The sequence below is a fragment of the Oncorhynchus masou genome, chromosome 14 (genome assembly GCF_036934945.1).
Source record: "Oncorhynchus masou masou isolate Uvic2021 chromosome 14, UVic_Omas_1.1, whole genome shotgun sequence".
NCBI classification, from domain to species: Eukaryota; Metazoa; Chordata; class Actinopteri; order Salmoniformes; family Salmonidae; genus Oncorhynchus; species Oncorhynchus masou.
In genome coordinates this window covers 19931791-19946488 of record NC_088225.1, presented here as the reverse complement: position 1 = coordinate 19946488, position 14698 = coordinate 19931791, and the positions used below count along the sequence as shown (strand labels likewise).

Below are 14698 nucleotides of genomic sequence, written 5' to 3'. Positions count from 1 at the left end.
TGTCCTCGGGCTGGCTCAGTCAGGAACTAAAGTTGTGCCACGCTGCAGGAACACAACAAGGGCCAAGCCACAGTAGGAAGTCTGGGGAATCTTTGAATTCAAAGTGCAAAGCGGAGTTAATTAGCTGGTGTCTAAATTGACTGTGTTTCCCACTGTGCTGGTGCAATGGGGAGGATGAAGGATGATGATGTTGTGCCAGTCAGTCACACAGAGCCAGCCACACAGACAGAGCTGAGACTGCTGGGAGCTCTACGGCCCAGGGGGCCTGCCTGGCCACACCATGATTGGAGGCCTCCAGAGTCGCCTGCCTGCCTGCCTGCCGCCTGCCTGCCTGCCTGCCTGCCTGCCTGTCTGTCTGTCTGTCTGTCTGTCTGTCTGTCTGTCTGTCTGTCTGCCGCTGTACAGTAGACCTTCTCTCTATGCTTATCGCTGTACAGTAGACCTTCTCTCTATGCTTATCGCTGTACAGTAGACCTTCTCTCTATGCTTATCGCTGTACAGTAGACCTTCTCTCTATGCTTATCGCTGTACAGTAGACCTTCTCTCTATGCTTATCGCTGTACAGTAGACCTTCTCTCTATGCTTATCGCTGTACAGTAGACCTTCTCTCTATGCTTATCGCTGTACAGTAGACCTTCTCTCTATGCTTATCGCTGTACAGTAGACCTTCTCCCTATGCTTATCGCTGTACAGTAGACCTTCTCCCTATGCTTATCGCTTACAGTAGACCTTCTCTCTATGCTTATCGCTGTACAGTAGACCTTCTCTCTATGCTTATCGCTGTACAGTAGACCTTCTCTCTATGCTTATCGCTGTACAGTAGACCTTCTCTCTATGCTTATCGCTGTACAGTAGACCTTCTCTCTATGCTTATCGCTGTACAGTAGACCTTCTCTCTATGCTTATCGCTGTACAGTAGACCTTCTCTCTATGCTTATCGCTGTACAGTAGACCTTCTCTCTATGCTTATCGCTGTACAGTAGACCTTCTCTCTATGCTTATCGCTGTACAGTAGACCTTCTCTCTATGCTTATCGCGGTACAGTAGACCTTCTCTCTATGTTTATCGCTGTACAGACCTTCTCTCTATGCTTATCGCTGTACAGTAGACCTTCTCTCTATGCTTATGCTTATCGCTGTACAGTAGACCTTCTCTCTATGCTTATCGCTGTACAGTAGACCTTCTCTCTATGCTTATCGCTGTACAGTAGACCTTCTCTCTATGCTTATCGCTTATCGCTGGTACAGTAGACCTTCTCTCTATGCTTATCGCTGTACAGTAGACCTTCTCTCTATGCTTATCGCTGTACAGTAGACCTTCTCTCTATGCTTATCGCTGTACAGTAGACCTTCTCTCTATGCTTATCGCTGTACAGTAGACCTTCTCTCTATGCTTATCGCTGTACAGTAGACCTTCTCTCTATGCTTATCGCTGTACAGTAGACCTTCTCTCTATGCTTATCGCTGTACAGTAGACCTTCTCTCTATGCTTATGCTTATCGCTGTACAGTAGACCTTCTCTCTATGCTTATCGCTGTACAGTAGACCTTCTCTCTATGCTTATCGCTGTACAGTAGACCTTCTCTCTATGCTTATCGCTGTACAGTAGACCTTCTCTCTATGCTTATCGCTGTACAGTAGACCTTCTCTCTATGCTTATCGCTGTACAGTAGACCTTCTCTCTATGCTTATCGCTGTACAGTAGACCTTCTCTCTATGCTTATCGCTGTACAGTAGACCTTCTCTCTATGCTTATCGCTGTACAGTAGACCTTCTCTCTATGCTTATCGCTGTACAGTAGACCTTCTCTCTATGCTTATCGCTGTACAGTAGACCTTCTCTCTATGCTTATCGCTGTACAGTAGACCTTCTCTCTATGCTTATCGCTGTACAGTAGACCTTCTCTCTATGCTTATCGCTGTACAGTAGACCTTCTCTCTATGCTTATCGCTGTACAGTAGACCTTCTCTCTATGCTTATCGCTGTACAGTAGACCTTCTCTCTATGCTTATCGCTGTACAGTAGACCTTCTCTCTATGCTGTACAGTAGACCTTCTCTCTATGCTTATCGCTGTACAGTAGACCTTCTCTCTATGCTTATCGCTGTACAGTAGACCTTCTCTCTATGCTTATCACTGTACAGTAGACCTTCTCTCTATGCTTATTGCTGGCAGACTTTTTCTTTCTTTTTCCTACTCTAATCTTTTTTAGGACGTGAGTTGCTTTTCAAACTTCTGGAAATGACTGAACATGTTTTGGATCTTCCTTATTCATTCCCTTTTTTAAATGATGGGAGTTATATAATTTATTATATATTTATTGTATAGTTTCTTCTTTATATGTACATTGCCTTCAGAAAGTATTCATACCCCTTGACTAATTTCAGATTTTGTTGTGTTACAGCATGAATTCAAAATGGATTCAATAGATTTTTTCTCTCTCACTCATCTACACACAAAACCCCATAGTGACAAAATGAAATCGTTTTTGACATTTTTGCAAATGTATTGAAAATGGGATGCATAAATATCAATTTACATAAGTATTCACACCCCTGAGTCAATACTTTGTAGAAGCACCTTTGGCAGCGATTACAGCTGCGAGTCTTTCTGAGTAAGTCTATAAGAGCTTTCCACACCTCAATTGTGGAACATTTCTCTACTATTCTTTTCAAAATTCTACAAGCTCTGTCATCTTGGTTGTTGATCATATACAGTAGACAACTATTTTCAGGTCTTTCCAAAGATTTTCAAGCAGATTTAAGTCAAAACTGTAAAACTCCTGAGATTATTTAGGCATACCATAACACAGGGGTTGAATACTTATTGACTGGACATTTCAGCTTTTCATTTTCAATTAATTTGTACAAATTTCCAAAAACATTTAGGTATTGTGTGTTGGCCAGTGACACAACATCTCAATATGAATCAATTTTAAATCAGGCTGTAACACAACAAAATGTGGAAAAAGTCAAGGGGTGGGAATACTTTCTAAGGTACTGTCTAGGTTTCCTGCTTCATCAGTCCCTGGTTGTGGACTACAGGAAAAGGAGGACCGAGCACGCCTCCATTCTCATCAACTGGGCTGTAGTGGAGCAGGTTGAGAGCTTCAAGTTCCTTGGCGATCACATCACTAACAAACTAACATGGTCCAAGAACACCAAGACAGTTGTGAAGAGGCCACGACAAAACCTATTCCCCCACAGGAGACTGAAAAGATTTGGCATGGGTCCTGAGATCCTCATCAGGTTTTACAGCTGCACCATCGAGAGTATCCTGACGGGTTGCATCACTGCCTGGTATGGCAACTGCTCGGCCACCGACTGCAGGCACGACAGAGGGTAGTGCGTACGGCTCAGTACCTCACCGGGGCCAAGCTTCCTGCCATCCAGGACCTCTATACCAGGTGGTGCCAGAGGAAGGCCCTAAAAATTGTCAAAGACTCCCGCCACCCCAGTCATAGACTGTTCTCTCTGCTACCGCACGCGCCAAGTGTAGGTCCAAGAGGTTTCTAAACAGCTTCTATCCCCCCACAGCTAATCAAATGGCTACCCAGACTATTTGCATCCCCCCCTCTTCCAAGCTGCTGCTACTCTCTGTTATTATCTGTGCATAGTCACTTTAATAACACTACCAACATGTACATATTACCTCAATTACCTCGACACCGGTGCCCCCGCACATTGACTCTGTACCAGTACCCTGGTTATTTACTGCTGCTCTTTAATTATTTGTTATTCTTATCTCTTACTTTTTTGTAGGAATTTTCTTAAAACTGCTATGTTGGTTAAGGGCTTGTAGGTAAGTATTTCACTGTATTTTCTTAAAACTGCTATGTTGGTAAAGGGCTTGTAGGTAAGCATTTCACTGTATTTTCTTAAAACTGCTATGTTGGTTAAGGGCTTGTAGGTAAGCATTTCACTGTATTTTCTTAAAACTGCTATGTTGGTAAAGGGCTTGTAGGTAAGCATTTCACTGTAAGGTCTACACCGGTTGTATTCGGCGCATGTGACAAATAAAATGTGATTTTGATTTGATTTTGATTTTAATTGCAGAACAGGCATCTCATGTAAATGCTGGAGACATAAGCAATTTGAAGTGTGAGGAAAAATAGATGAATCGTGACAGGAATCTGTCAGCTAAGACAAGGGCAATCCAGCCAACTCCCTGTGGGAACTTTGATAAAAACATCTCCAGGGTCAGTGAAGGAGAGTGGGAGAGAGAAGACGGGAGAGAGAGAGACAGAGAGAGAGACAGAGAGAAAGACAGAGTGATAAAGAGAGATACTCCCAGTCAGGGAGTGGACAGAGATAAGAGGTCAGACCTAGGGCTGTTGTGGTGACCGCATTAGCGCCACACAGGTGGTCACGAGTCATGGAGGCAGTCAAATTCCATGGTAATTAGGTTTCTCCAAGCTCTGATGCTGCTGATGGTCATTAGTAGCCTACAAACCTTACTAACTGCCTGGTACTCAGCACTCTATTGTCCCTCTAATCACTCTGACATCAATGCAAATGTTATTGAAAATCTAATCAAACATTTCATGAGAGCCCATGAGTTCATGTTGCTCAACCTTTCTATAGGCTATGCAATTGCACGAGAAAAGAGGGTGATGGCCTCGATTAAAAAGAGGAGGATCCCATCAGCTTCCTATAAGCTAGGCCTACTATATTTACTTCTCAACTTTCCTAATATTAAGCACATTGCTTATCTTTACAACAGGAGTATAGCCTACCTGGCTGTCATGAAAATGAACCACAGGAAAAGTGGTTTCGAGAGAGAGAGAAGTGCATGATATTGGTCCATTCTAAATCAAAACAAATGTCACACATACACACTACCAGTCAAAAGTTTTACAACACCTACTCATTCAAGGGTTTTTCTTTATTTTGACTATTTTCTATATTGTAGAATAATATTGAAGACATCAACACTATGAAATAACACATTTGGAATCATGTTGTAACCAAAAAAAGCATTAAGCAAATCAAAATATATTTGGTATTTGAGATTCTTCAAATAGCCACCCTTTTCCTTGCTGACAGATTTGCACACTCTTGGCATTCTCTCAACCGGATTTATGAGGTCGTCACCCGGAATGCCTTCTTAAAAGTTAATTTGTGGAATTTCTTTCCTTCTTAATGTGTTTTAGCCAATCAATTGTGTTGTGACAAGGTGGGGGGGTATACAGAAGTTAGCCCTATTTTGGTAAAAGACCAAGTCCATATTATGGCAAGAACAGCTCAAATAAGCAAAGAGAAACGACAGTCCATCATTACTTAAGACATGAAGGTCAGTAAATACGGAACTTTTCAAGAACTTTTCAAGTTTCTTCAAGTGCAGTCACAAAAACCATCAAGCGCTATGATGAAACTGGCTCTCATGAGGACAGTCACAGGAATGGAAGACCCAGAGTTACCTCTGCTGCAGAGGACAAGTTCATCAGAGTTACCAGTCTCAGAAAATACAAATAAATGCTTCACAGAGTTCAAGTAAGAGACACATCTCAACATCAAATTTTCAGAGGAGACTGTGTGAATCAGGCCTTCATGCATGAATTGCAGCAAAGAAACCACTACTAAAGGACACCAATAACAAGAAGAGACCTCCTTGGACCAAGAAACATGAGCAATTGTCATTAGATTGGTGGAAATTTGTCCTTTGGCCTGATGAGTCAAAATTGGAAAGTTTTGGTTCCAACCGCCATGTCTTTGTGGGTGAACGGATGATCTCCGCATGTGTATTTCCCACCGTGAAGCATGGAGGAGGTGTTATGGTGTGGGGATGCTTTGCTGGTGACACTGTCTGTGATTTATTTAGAATTCAAGGCACACTTAACCAGCATGGCTACCACAGCATTCTGCAGCGATACGCCATCCCATCTGGTTTGGGCTTAGTGGGACTATCATTTGTTTTTCAACAGGACAATGACCCAACACACCGGCTGTGTAAGAGCTATTTTACCAAGAAGGAGAGTGATGAAGTGCTGCATCAGATGACCTGGCGTCCACAATCCCCCGACCTCAACCCAATTGAGATGGAACCGCAGATTGAAGGAAAAGCAGCCAACAAGTGCTCATCATATGTGGGAACTCCTTCAATACTGTTGGAAAAGCATTCCAGGTGAAGCAGGTTGAGAGAATGCCAAGAGTGTGCAAAGCTGTCCTCAAGGCAAAGGGTGGCTAATTGAAGAATCTCAAATATTAAATATATTTCGATACATTTAACACTTTTTTGGTTACTATGTAATTCCATACGTGTTATTTAATAGTTTTGATGTATTCACTATTATTCTACAATGTAGAAAATAGTAAAAAATTAAGAAAAACCCTTGAATGAGTAGGTATTCTAAAACTTTTGACCGGTAGTGTATTATTTAGTATATGAAAAGACAAGATTAAATCAAGAATAGTCTGATGGGTGACAATATTAGCCTATCACTTGTGAATTATATACTATCACTTGTGAATGATACCCAGTGTAAGGCAAGAGAAAATGCAATTTTTAGCTACTTTTCAAAATCCTAGCCACACACCTCGTGTAGCCTAGCCCATAGGCCTTTATGTTTTGATAAGGTTTGTATCACAACTGGCATCCATGTATTGTAATCTTCCTGCCTCAACTGTATATGTGCACACACACACACACACACACACACACACACACACACACACACACACACACACACACACACACACACACACACACACACACACACACACACACACACACACACACACACACACACACACACACACACACACACACACACACACACACACACACACACACACACACACACACACACCTGATTAGAAAGATCTTTATCAGAAGTGCACGTTTTTCATCTCAGTGAGAAAAGCTCCAGTCAAGAGGAGGTTGAAAATGAAATCTAAAAGTGAAAAGTGTCAGGAAGATTGAAGCAGATTATTCAGTGTGAACAGTAATAACTTAGGTCAAAGGGCACCTACCCTCTGCTCCTGAGTGGCAACAAAGGTCTGAAAGCCTGGGGCAACGCCAAAGCCCAGCTCGTGGACGAATGGGGGCTCTGCCTGGCTGTGGATCTGCACCCGCACACCCGCCTCGAACGCTGTCTCCTCTGTGGGGGAAAACATAGACACACACAGGGAGATTAACAGTTACTATCACACACACACACACACACACACACACACACACACACACACACACACACACACACACACACACACACACACACACACACACACACACACACACACACACACACACACACACACACACACACACACACACACACACACACACACACACACACACACACACACACAGCTCAAACACTACAGACTTAAAAGTACCTAATATACACACAATTACTTGAACAAAGTAAAAGACAGTGAAATTAACTTATGAATCACCTTTAGTAGATGAATGGTGAGCCTGTGAATGAGAGCCATATGCTTCCCTGCCTGCCTTCTTCCTCTATATGGATAACATGCATTCAGTGAAAAGACAGCCCATTTGCCTTGGCTCAACATCAAATAGAGGAGCAGGAGTAGAAATTCCACTGGCTGTCTCTTAAACTTCTTATAGCTGGTTGGCAGTATTGAGTAGCTTGGATGAATAAGTTGCCCAAAGTAAACGGCCTGCTCCTCAGTCTCAGTTGCTAATATATGCATATTATTATTAGTATTGGATAGAACACTCTAAAGTTTCTAAAACTGTTTGAATGATGTCTGTGAGTATAACAGAACTCATATGGCAGGCAAAATCCTGAGAAGAAATCAAAACAGGAAGTGAGAAATCTGAGCGTTGTATGTATTCACCACAGTTCCCAATGAAATCCCCTTGAGATATTAATGATGTTGCACTGCCTAGGAATTCCACTAGATGTCAATCATCTATAGAAATTTGAATGAGACTTCTACTGTGTTCTGGGACTGAATGAGAGCAGAATCTATCAGGTGACTGGCAGTCAGCCATTCTATTGTGTCATCTGTGTCATCACGTGCATTCCTCATGGTATCCACTTGCGTTCCATTGCTCATCAAGACACAAAGGAATACTTGGAACTTTATTGAAGCTATATGTTAAAAACATCCTAATGATTGATTCTGTACTTAGTTTGAAATGTTTTTTCGACCTGTAATATAACTTTTTGAAGTTTTTGTTCAACGTAATGCTGACCAGAATGAGCAAAAGAAGGTATTTGGACATAAATAACGGACCTTATCGAACAAAACAAACATTTATTGTGGACCTGGGATTCCTGGAGTGCTTTCTGATGTAGATCATCAACGGTAAGGGAATATTTATCATGTAATTTCCTGTTATGTTGACGCCAACATTGCGGTTTCAGATTATTGCATGGTTTGCTTATTCCATAAAGTCTTTTTGAAATCAGACACAGCGGTTGCATTAAGGAGAGGTATATCTATAATTCCATGTGTATAACTTGTATTATCATCTACATTTATGATGAGTATTTCTGTTGAATGATGTGGCTATGCAAAATCACTGGATGTTTTTGGAACTAGTGAATGTAACGCGCCAATGTAAACTCATATTTTGATAAATATGAACTTTATCAAACAAAACATACATGTATTGTGTAACACAAAGTCCTATGCGTGTCATCTGCTGAAGATCATCAAAGGTTAGTGATTAATTTGATCTCTATTTGTGCTTTGTGAAACTCCTCTCTTTGGCTGGGAAAAAAATGGCTGTGTTTTTCTGTGGCTTGGTGGTGACCTAACATATTCGTTTGTGGTGCTGTCGCTGTAATGCCTATTTGAAATCGGACACTGTGGTGGGATTAACAACAAGATTATCATTAAAACGGTATAAGATACATGTATGTTTGAGGAATTTGTGAGTCAGCACCATGGACAGCTCTACAGGCACCAACTGAGGCTGATGATTCAACACCAATATTACCCATTCCAGGCACTGCAACCAATTGACACCTGGAATTGGTCCCACCTGTCCATCGTTATCCCAAATGAGTATAAGTAGAGGTGCAGTCACTCGGGCAGACAGGCAGTGGGTACGCCTAGTCCTCAGAAGAGCCGGAGTGAGTATGATAAGCACCTTGATCCAATGACAAAGAAGATACTAGGCAATGTTTGACTCATCTTTCTATTTCTGTTCTCTGACCCAAAGGATGATTACCTAATCCCGGGTAGTACACCACCCGGCACAAGTAGAAAGGATTGAAACCTCGGACTCATCGCTCTCTCTCTATTTTGTTTTGTTCATTGACACAGGCGGTCCGAGGAGCCGCCATGACGGACATAGTGGCCCACCAGTTACCTGAGAGGCTTTTCAGTTGTATTTCTCCCCTCCCCATTTCCCCCACTTTTATGAAATAACTACCTTGTTTAAAGCACCACAAATTGGTCTCCCGCTGTCTTTGTGAGTTTCACCTCTGACTCCCCTGGGCTGCCACAACGCACGCACACACACAGTGACACTTACAACGACACAGGCAGGCAGACATTCTAGAGACCCTCTTCCAGACAAACATCAACCAGACACACACACAAATTCCCCACAGGCAGACGTGCTAACACACTCACACATGCACGGGCACACACCCACATTCACACACACACACACACACACACACACACACACACACACACACACACACACACACACACACACACACACACACACACACACACACACACACACACACACATTCACACACACGCGGCGAGAGTTTGGAGGAAAATAGGCTTTATTCAAATCAGTAACTTTCTCTCCGCAGTCTTCTCATCCGGCAGCCATGTTGCTGTGCATTCAATCAAGCTGCCCATCCTCCTCCATGTTTGACAGGCAGCAGCTTCAATCAGGCTGCTGGACTGGAACAGTGAAAGCAGTGAACGACTGAGCAGAGGGAGCACGGCACCCAGGGTTGACCAGCTTCTTTAAAGCGACGGCTGTGACAGAGAACACAAAGCCCACCACGGCATCACCCAGCAGCCATCCATCACACAGCTACCTGCACTCAGAAAGGAAACACACCGTGACGTCTGGGATGGGGACGGGGTAATGTTTGGAACAGGAAATCAGACAGGTGCTCTGTGTGTGTGTGGCTGCCTTGTAGGACAGGAAGCAAGTCCCAGTACTGAATCACCAAAGCAGCATGTCTTGTGTCTGTTCTGGGTGGAGACATATGACGGTTCACTTTTTCTTATTCTACTCTACCTGTGAAATAATGTTGTAACCACATCAACGTTCATTGGTTGCGTAGACAGATTGGCAGGTGCAGCGAAATACTGGAGCTAGAAATACTGTTTCTAGCTCCAACAGTACAGTAATATCTAGCAATACAATAACAATACACACATAATCCAAAAAGTTAATAAAATTAAATAAAATTAATATCCATACTGTCTATATAAATATAAAGTGAGGCAAAAAGTATTTAGTAAGCCACCAATTGTTAAAAATATGAGGCCTGTAATTTTCATTATACGTACACTTCAACTGTGACAGACAAAATGAGAAAAAAAATCCAGAAAATCACATTGTAGGATTTTTTATGAATTTATTTGCAAACTATGGTGGAAAATAAGTATTTGGTCACCTACAAACAAGCAAGATTTCTGGCTCTCACAGACCTGTAACTTCTTCTTTAAGAGGCTCCTCTGTCCTCCACTCGTTACCTGTATTAATGGCCCCTGTTTGAACTTGTTATCAGTATAAAAGACACCTGTCCACAACCTCAAACAGTCACACTCCAAACTCCACTATGGTGGATACGTGGCCCCATTCATTATTTCCTTTACACAAATGCTCTCCTTCTTCCACCCAACAGCCGTTACAGAACCACCCACCAAGAAAGGACCAAGCAGCGTGGTAAAGGGCAGCAGCAGGAGAGGCAGCGATACCTGGAGAGATGGACTTGGGAGGAGATTCTGGATGGCAAAGGACTAGGGGGGGAATATCAGGGGAATATCGCTGTCCCAAAGCAGAGCTGGAGGCAGCGAAAGCAGAGAGGCGCCAGTATGAGGAGGCAGCACGGCAGCACGGCTGGAAGCCCGAGAGGCAGCCCCAAAAATGTCTTGGGGTGTGCACATGGGGAGTGTGGCAAGTTCAGGTAGGAGACCTGCGCCAACTTCCTGTGCTTTCCGGAGAGCGAGAGGGACCGGGCAGGCAACGTGTTATGTGGTGGAGCGCACGGTGTCCCCGATGCGGGTGCATAGCCCGGTTCAGGACATTCCAGCTCCTCGTATCGGCCGGGCTAGAGTGGGCATCGAGCCAGGTGCCATGAAGCCGGCTCTATGCATCTGGTCTCCAGTGCGTCTCCTTGGGCCGGCGTACATGGCACCAGCCTTACGCATGGTGTCCCCGGTTCGCCAGCACAGCCCAGTGCGGGCTATTCCACCTTGCCGCACTGGCCTGGCTACGGGGAGCATTCAACCAGGTAAGGTTGGGCAGGCTCGGTGCACAAGAGCTCCAGTGTGCCTGCACGGTCCAGTCTATCCGGTGCCACCTCCACGCACCAGCCCTCCGGTGGCAGCCCCCCGCACCAGGCTGTCTCTCCGTCTTCTCCCTACAGGTGCTCCCGCCTGTCCAGCGCCGCCAGAGCCTTCCTCTAGCCCAGCGCCGCCAGAGTCTCCCGTCTGTCCTGAGCCGCCAGAGTCTCCCGTCTGTCCTGAGCCGCCAGAGTCTCCCGTCTGTCCTGAGCCGCCAGAGTCTCCCGTCTGTCCTGAGCCGCCAGAGTCTCCCGTCTGTCCTGAGCCGCCAGAGTCTCCCGTCTGTCCTGAGCCGCCAGAGTCTCCCGTCTGTCCAGAGCCGCCAGTCAGCCAGGAGCCACCAGAGCCACCAGCCAGCCAGGAGCCGCCAGCCAGCCAGGAGCCCTGTCCGGCGCCACCGGAGTCGTCCTTCACTCCGGCACTGCCGGAGTCTCCTGCCTGTCCGGTGCTGCCGGAATCTCCCGTCCATTCGGGACCCATGGCTAGGGTCCCCAGTCGGAGGTTGGCGGCGAGGGTCGCCACTCGTAAGAGGCCTAGGGGCGGTTGAGGAGGAGGACAAAAACTGTGGTGAAAAAAAACTGTGGTGAAGTGGGGTCCACGTCCCGTGTCAGAGCCCTTTGGGGGGGGGGGTGTACTGTCACGTTCTGACCTTTATTCCTTTGTTTTGTCTTTATTTAGTATGGTCAGGGCGTGAGTTGGGGTGGGCAGTCTTTGTTAGTTTTTCTATATTTTCTATTTCTGTGTTTGGCCTGATGTGGTTCTCAATCAGAGCTGTCTATCGTTGTCCCTGAACCATATTTAGGTAGCCTGTTTCACTTTGTGTTTTGTGGGTTATTTTCAGTCTTTGTGTGTCTGCACCAGATAGAACTGTTTCGATTGTCACTTTGTTGTTTTGTATTTTTGAAGTGTTCAGTTTATTAAAAAGATGAACACTAACCACGCTGAGCTTTGGTCCTCTCCTTCTTCCACCCAAGACAGCCGTTACAGTTACCAATTAACCGGCCGATTAAAAAAAAAAAATGTATTTATAATAATGACAATTACAACAACACTGAATGAACACTTATTTTTAACTTAATATAATACATCAATAAAATCAATTTAGTCTCAAATAAATAATGAAACATGTTCAATTTGGTATAAATAATGCAAAAAAAGTGTTGGAGAAGAAAGTAAAAGTGCAATATGTGCTATGTAAGAAAACTAACGTTTAAGTTCCTTGCTCAGAACTTGAGAACATATGAAAGCTGGTGGTTCCTTTTAACATGAGTCTTCAATATTCCCAGGTAAGAAGTTTTAGGTTGTAGTTATTATAGGAATTATAGGACTATTTCTCTCTATTTGATACGATTTGTTTTTCATATACCTTTGACTATTGGATGTTCTTATAGGCACTTTAGTATTGCCAGTGTAACAGTATAGCTTCCATCCCTCTCCTCGCCCCTACCTGGACTCGAACCAGGAACACATCGACAACAGCCACCCTCGAAGCAGCGTTAACCATGCAGAGCAAGTGGAACAACTACTCCAAGTCTCAGAGCGAGTGACGTTTGAAACGCTATTAGTGCGCACCCCGCTAACTAGCCATTTCACATTGGTTACACCAGCCTAATCTCGGGAGTTGATAGGCTTGAAGTCATAAACAGTGCAATGCTTGAAGCATTGCGAAGAGCTGCTGGCAAACGCACGAAAGTGCTGTTTGAATGAATGCTTACGAGCCTGCTGGTGTCAACCATCGCTCAGTCAGACTGCTCTATCAAATCATAGATTTAATTATAACATAACACACAGAAATACGAGCCTTAGGTCATTAATATGGTCGAATCCAGAAATTTTGAAAACAAAAAGTTTATTCTTTCAGCGAAATACGGAACCGTTCCGTATTTTATCTAATGGATGGCATCCATAAGTCTAAATATAGCTGTTACATTGTACAACCTTCAATGTTATGGCAAATTAGTTCGCAATGAGCAAGGCAGCCGAAACTGTTGCATATACCCTGACTCGTGCAATGAACGCAAGAGAAGTGACACAATTTCACCTGGTTAATATTGCTTGCTAACCTGGATTTCTCTTAGCTAAATATGCAGGTTTAAAAATATATACTTCTGTGCATTGATTTTAAGAAAGGTATTGATGTTTATGGTTGGGTACAGTTTGGAGCAACGACAGTCCTTTTTCATGCATGCACATCACATCGATTATATGCAACGCAGGACACGCTAGATAAACTAGTAATATCCTCAACCATGTGTAGTTATAACTAGTGATTATGATTGACTGTTTTTTAAAAGATAAGTTTAATCCTATTTAGCAACTCACCTTGGCTTCTTACTGCATTCGCGTAACAGGCAGGCTCCTCGTGAGGCAGGTGGTTAGAGCGTTGGACTAGTTAACCTTAAGATTGCAAGATTGAATCCCTGAGCTGACAAGGTAAAAATCTGTTAACCCATCGTTGCTAGGCCGTCATTTAAAATAATAATGTGTTCTTAACTGACTTGCCTCGTTAAATAAAGTTGTAATTTTATTATATTTATTTTTTATTTAAAAAAAATAGGCAAAATCGCTGTCCAAAAATAAATACAGCCATTCCGATTAATCGGTCAACCTCTAATAGACAGTACGGACAGTATATGAATAGAATAGGTGTTATATAGGATGCGCCTTGACTAGAATACAGTATATACATATGAATTGGGTAAAACAGTATGTAAACATTATTAAAGTGACCAATGTTCAATGACTATGTACATTGGGGAGCATTCTCTGAGGTTCAGGGCAGAGTGCCGGGTGGTAGCGGACTAGTGACTGTGTCTAAGGTTCAGGGCAGGGTACTGGGTGGAGGTTGGTTAGTGATGACTTTTTAACAGTCTGATGGCCTGGCGATAGAAGCTGTTTATCAGTCTCTTGTGCCAGCTTTGATGCACCTGTCCTGCTTCCGCCTTCTAGATGGTAGCGGAGTGAACAGGCCATGGTTCGGGGTGCTGAGGTCCTTGATGATCTCCTTGGCCTCCCTGTGACACCGGGTGTTGTAGATGTCATGGAGGTCAGACAGTGTGACCGCACCACCCTCTGGATTGCACTGTGGTTGTGGGCGGTGCAATTGCCGTACCAGGAGGTGATACAGTCCAACAGAATGCTCTCGATGGTGCACCTGTAGAAGTCTGTAAGGGTCTTAAGGGCCAAGTTGAATTTCTTTAGCCTCCTGAGGTTGAAGAGGTGCTGTTGCTGTCGC

General features: G+C 43.9%; 1 protein-coding gene across 1 annotated transcript in view; it reads right to left on the bottom strand.

The window, feature by feature from the left end:
- LOC135554471 (acid-sensing ion channel 2-like) overlaps window positions 1–14698 on the bottom strand; it is a 217353-nt gene that overhangs the window by 21274 nt on the left and 181381 nt on the right. The window contains exon 3 of the mRNA XM_064986798.1: window positions 6970–7097. Coding sequence (XP_064842870.1) covers window positions 6970–7097 — 128 coding nt within the window. The remainder of the gene's footprint in view (window positions 1–6969; window positions 7098–14698) is intronic.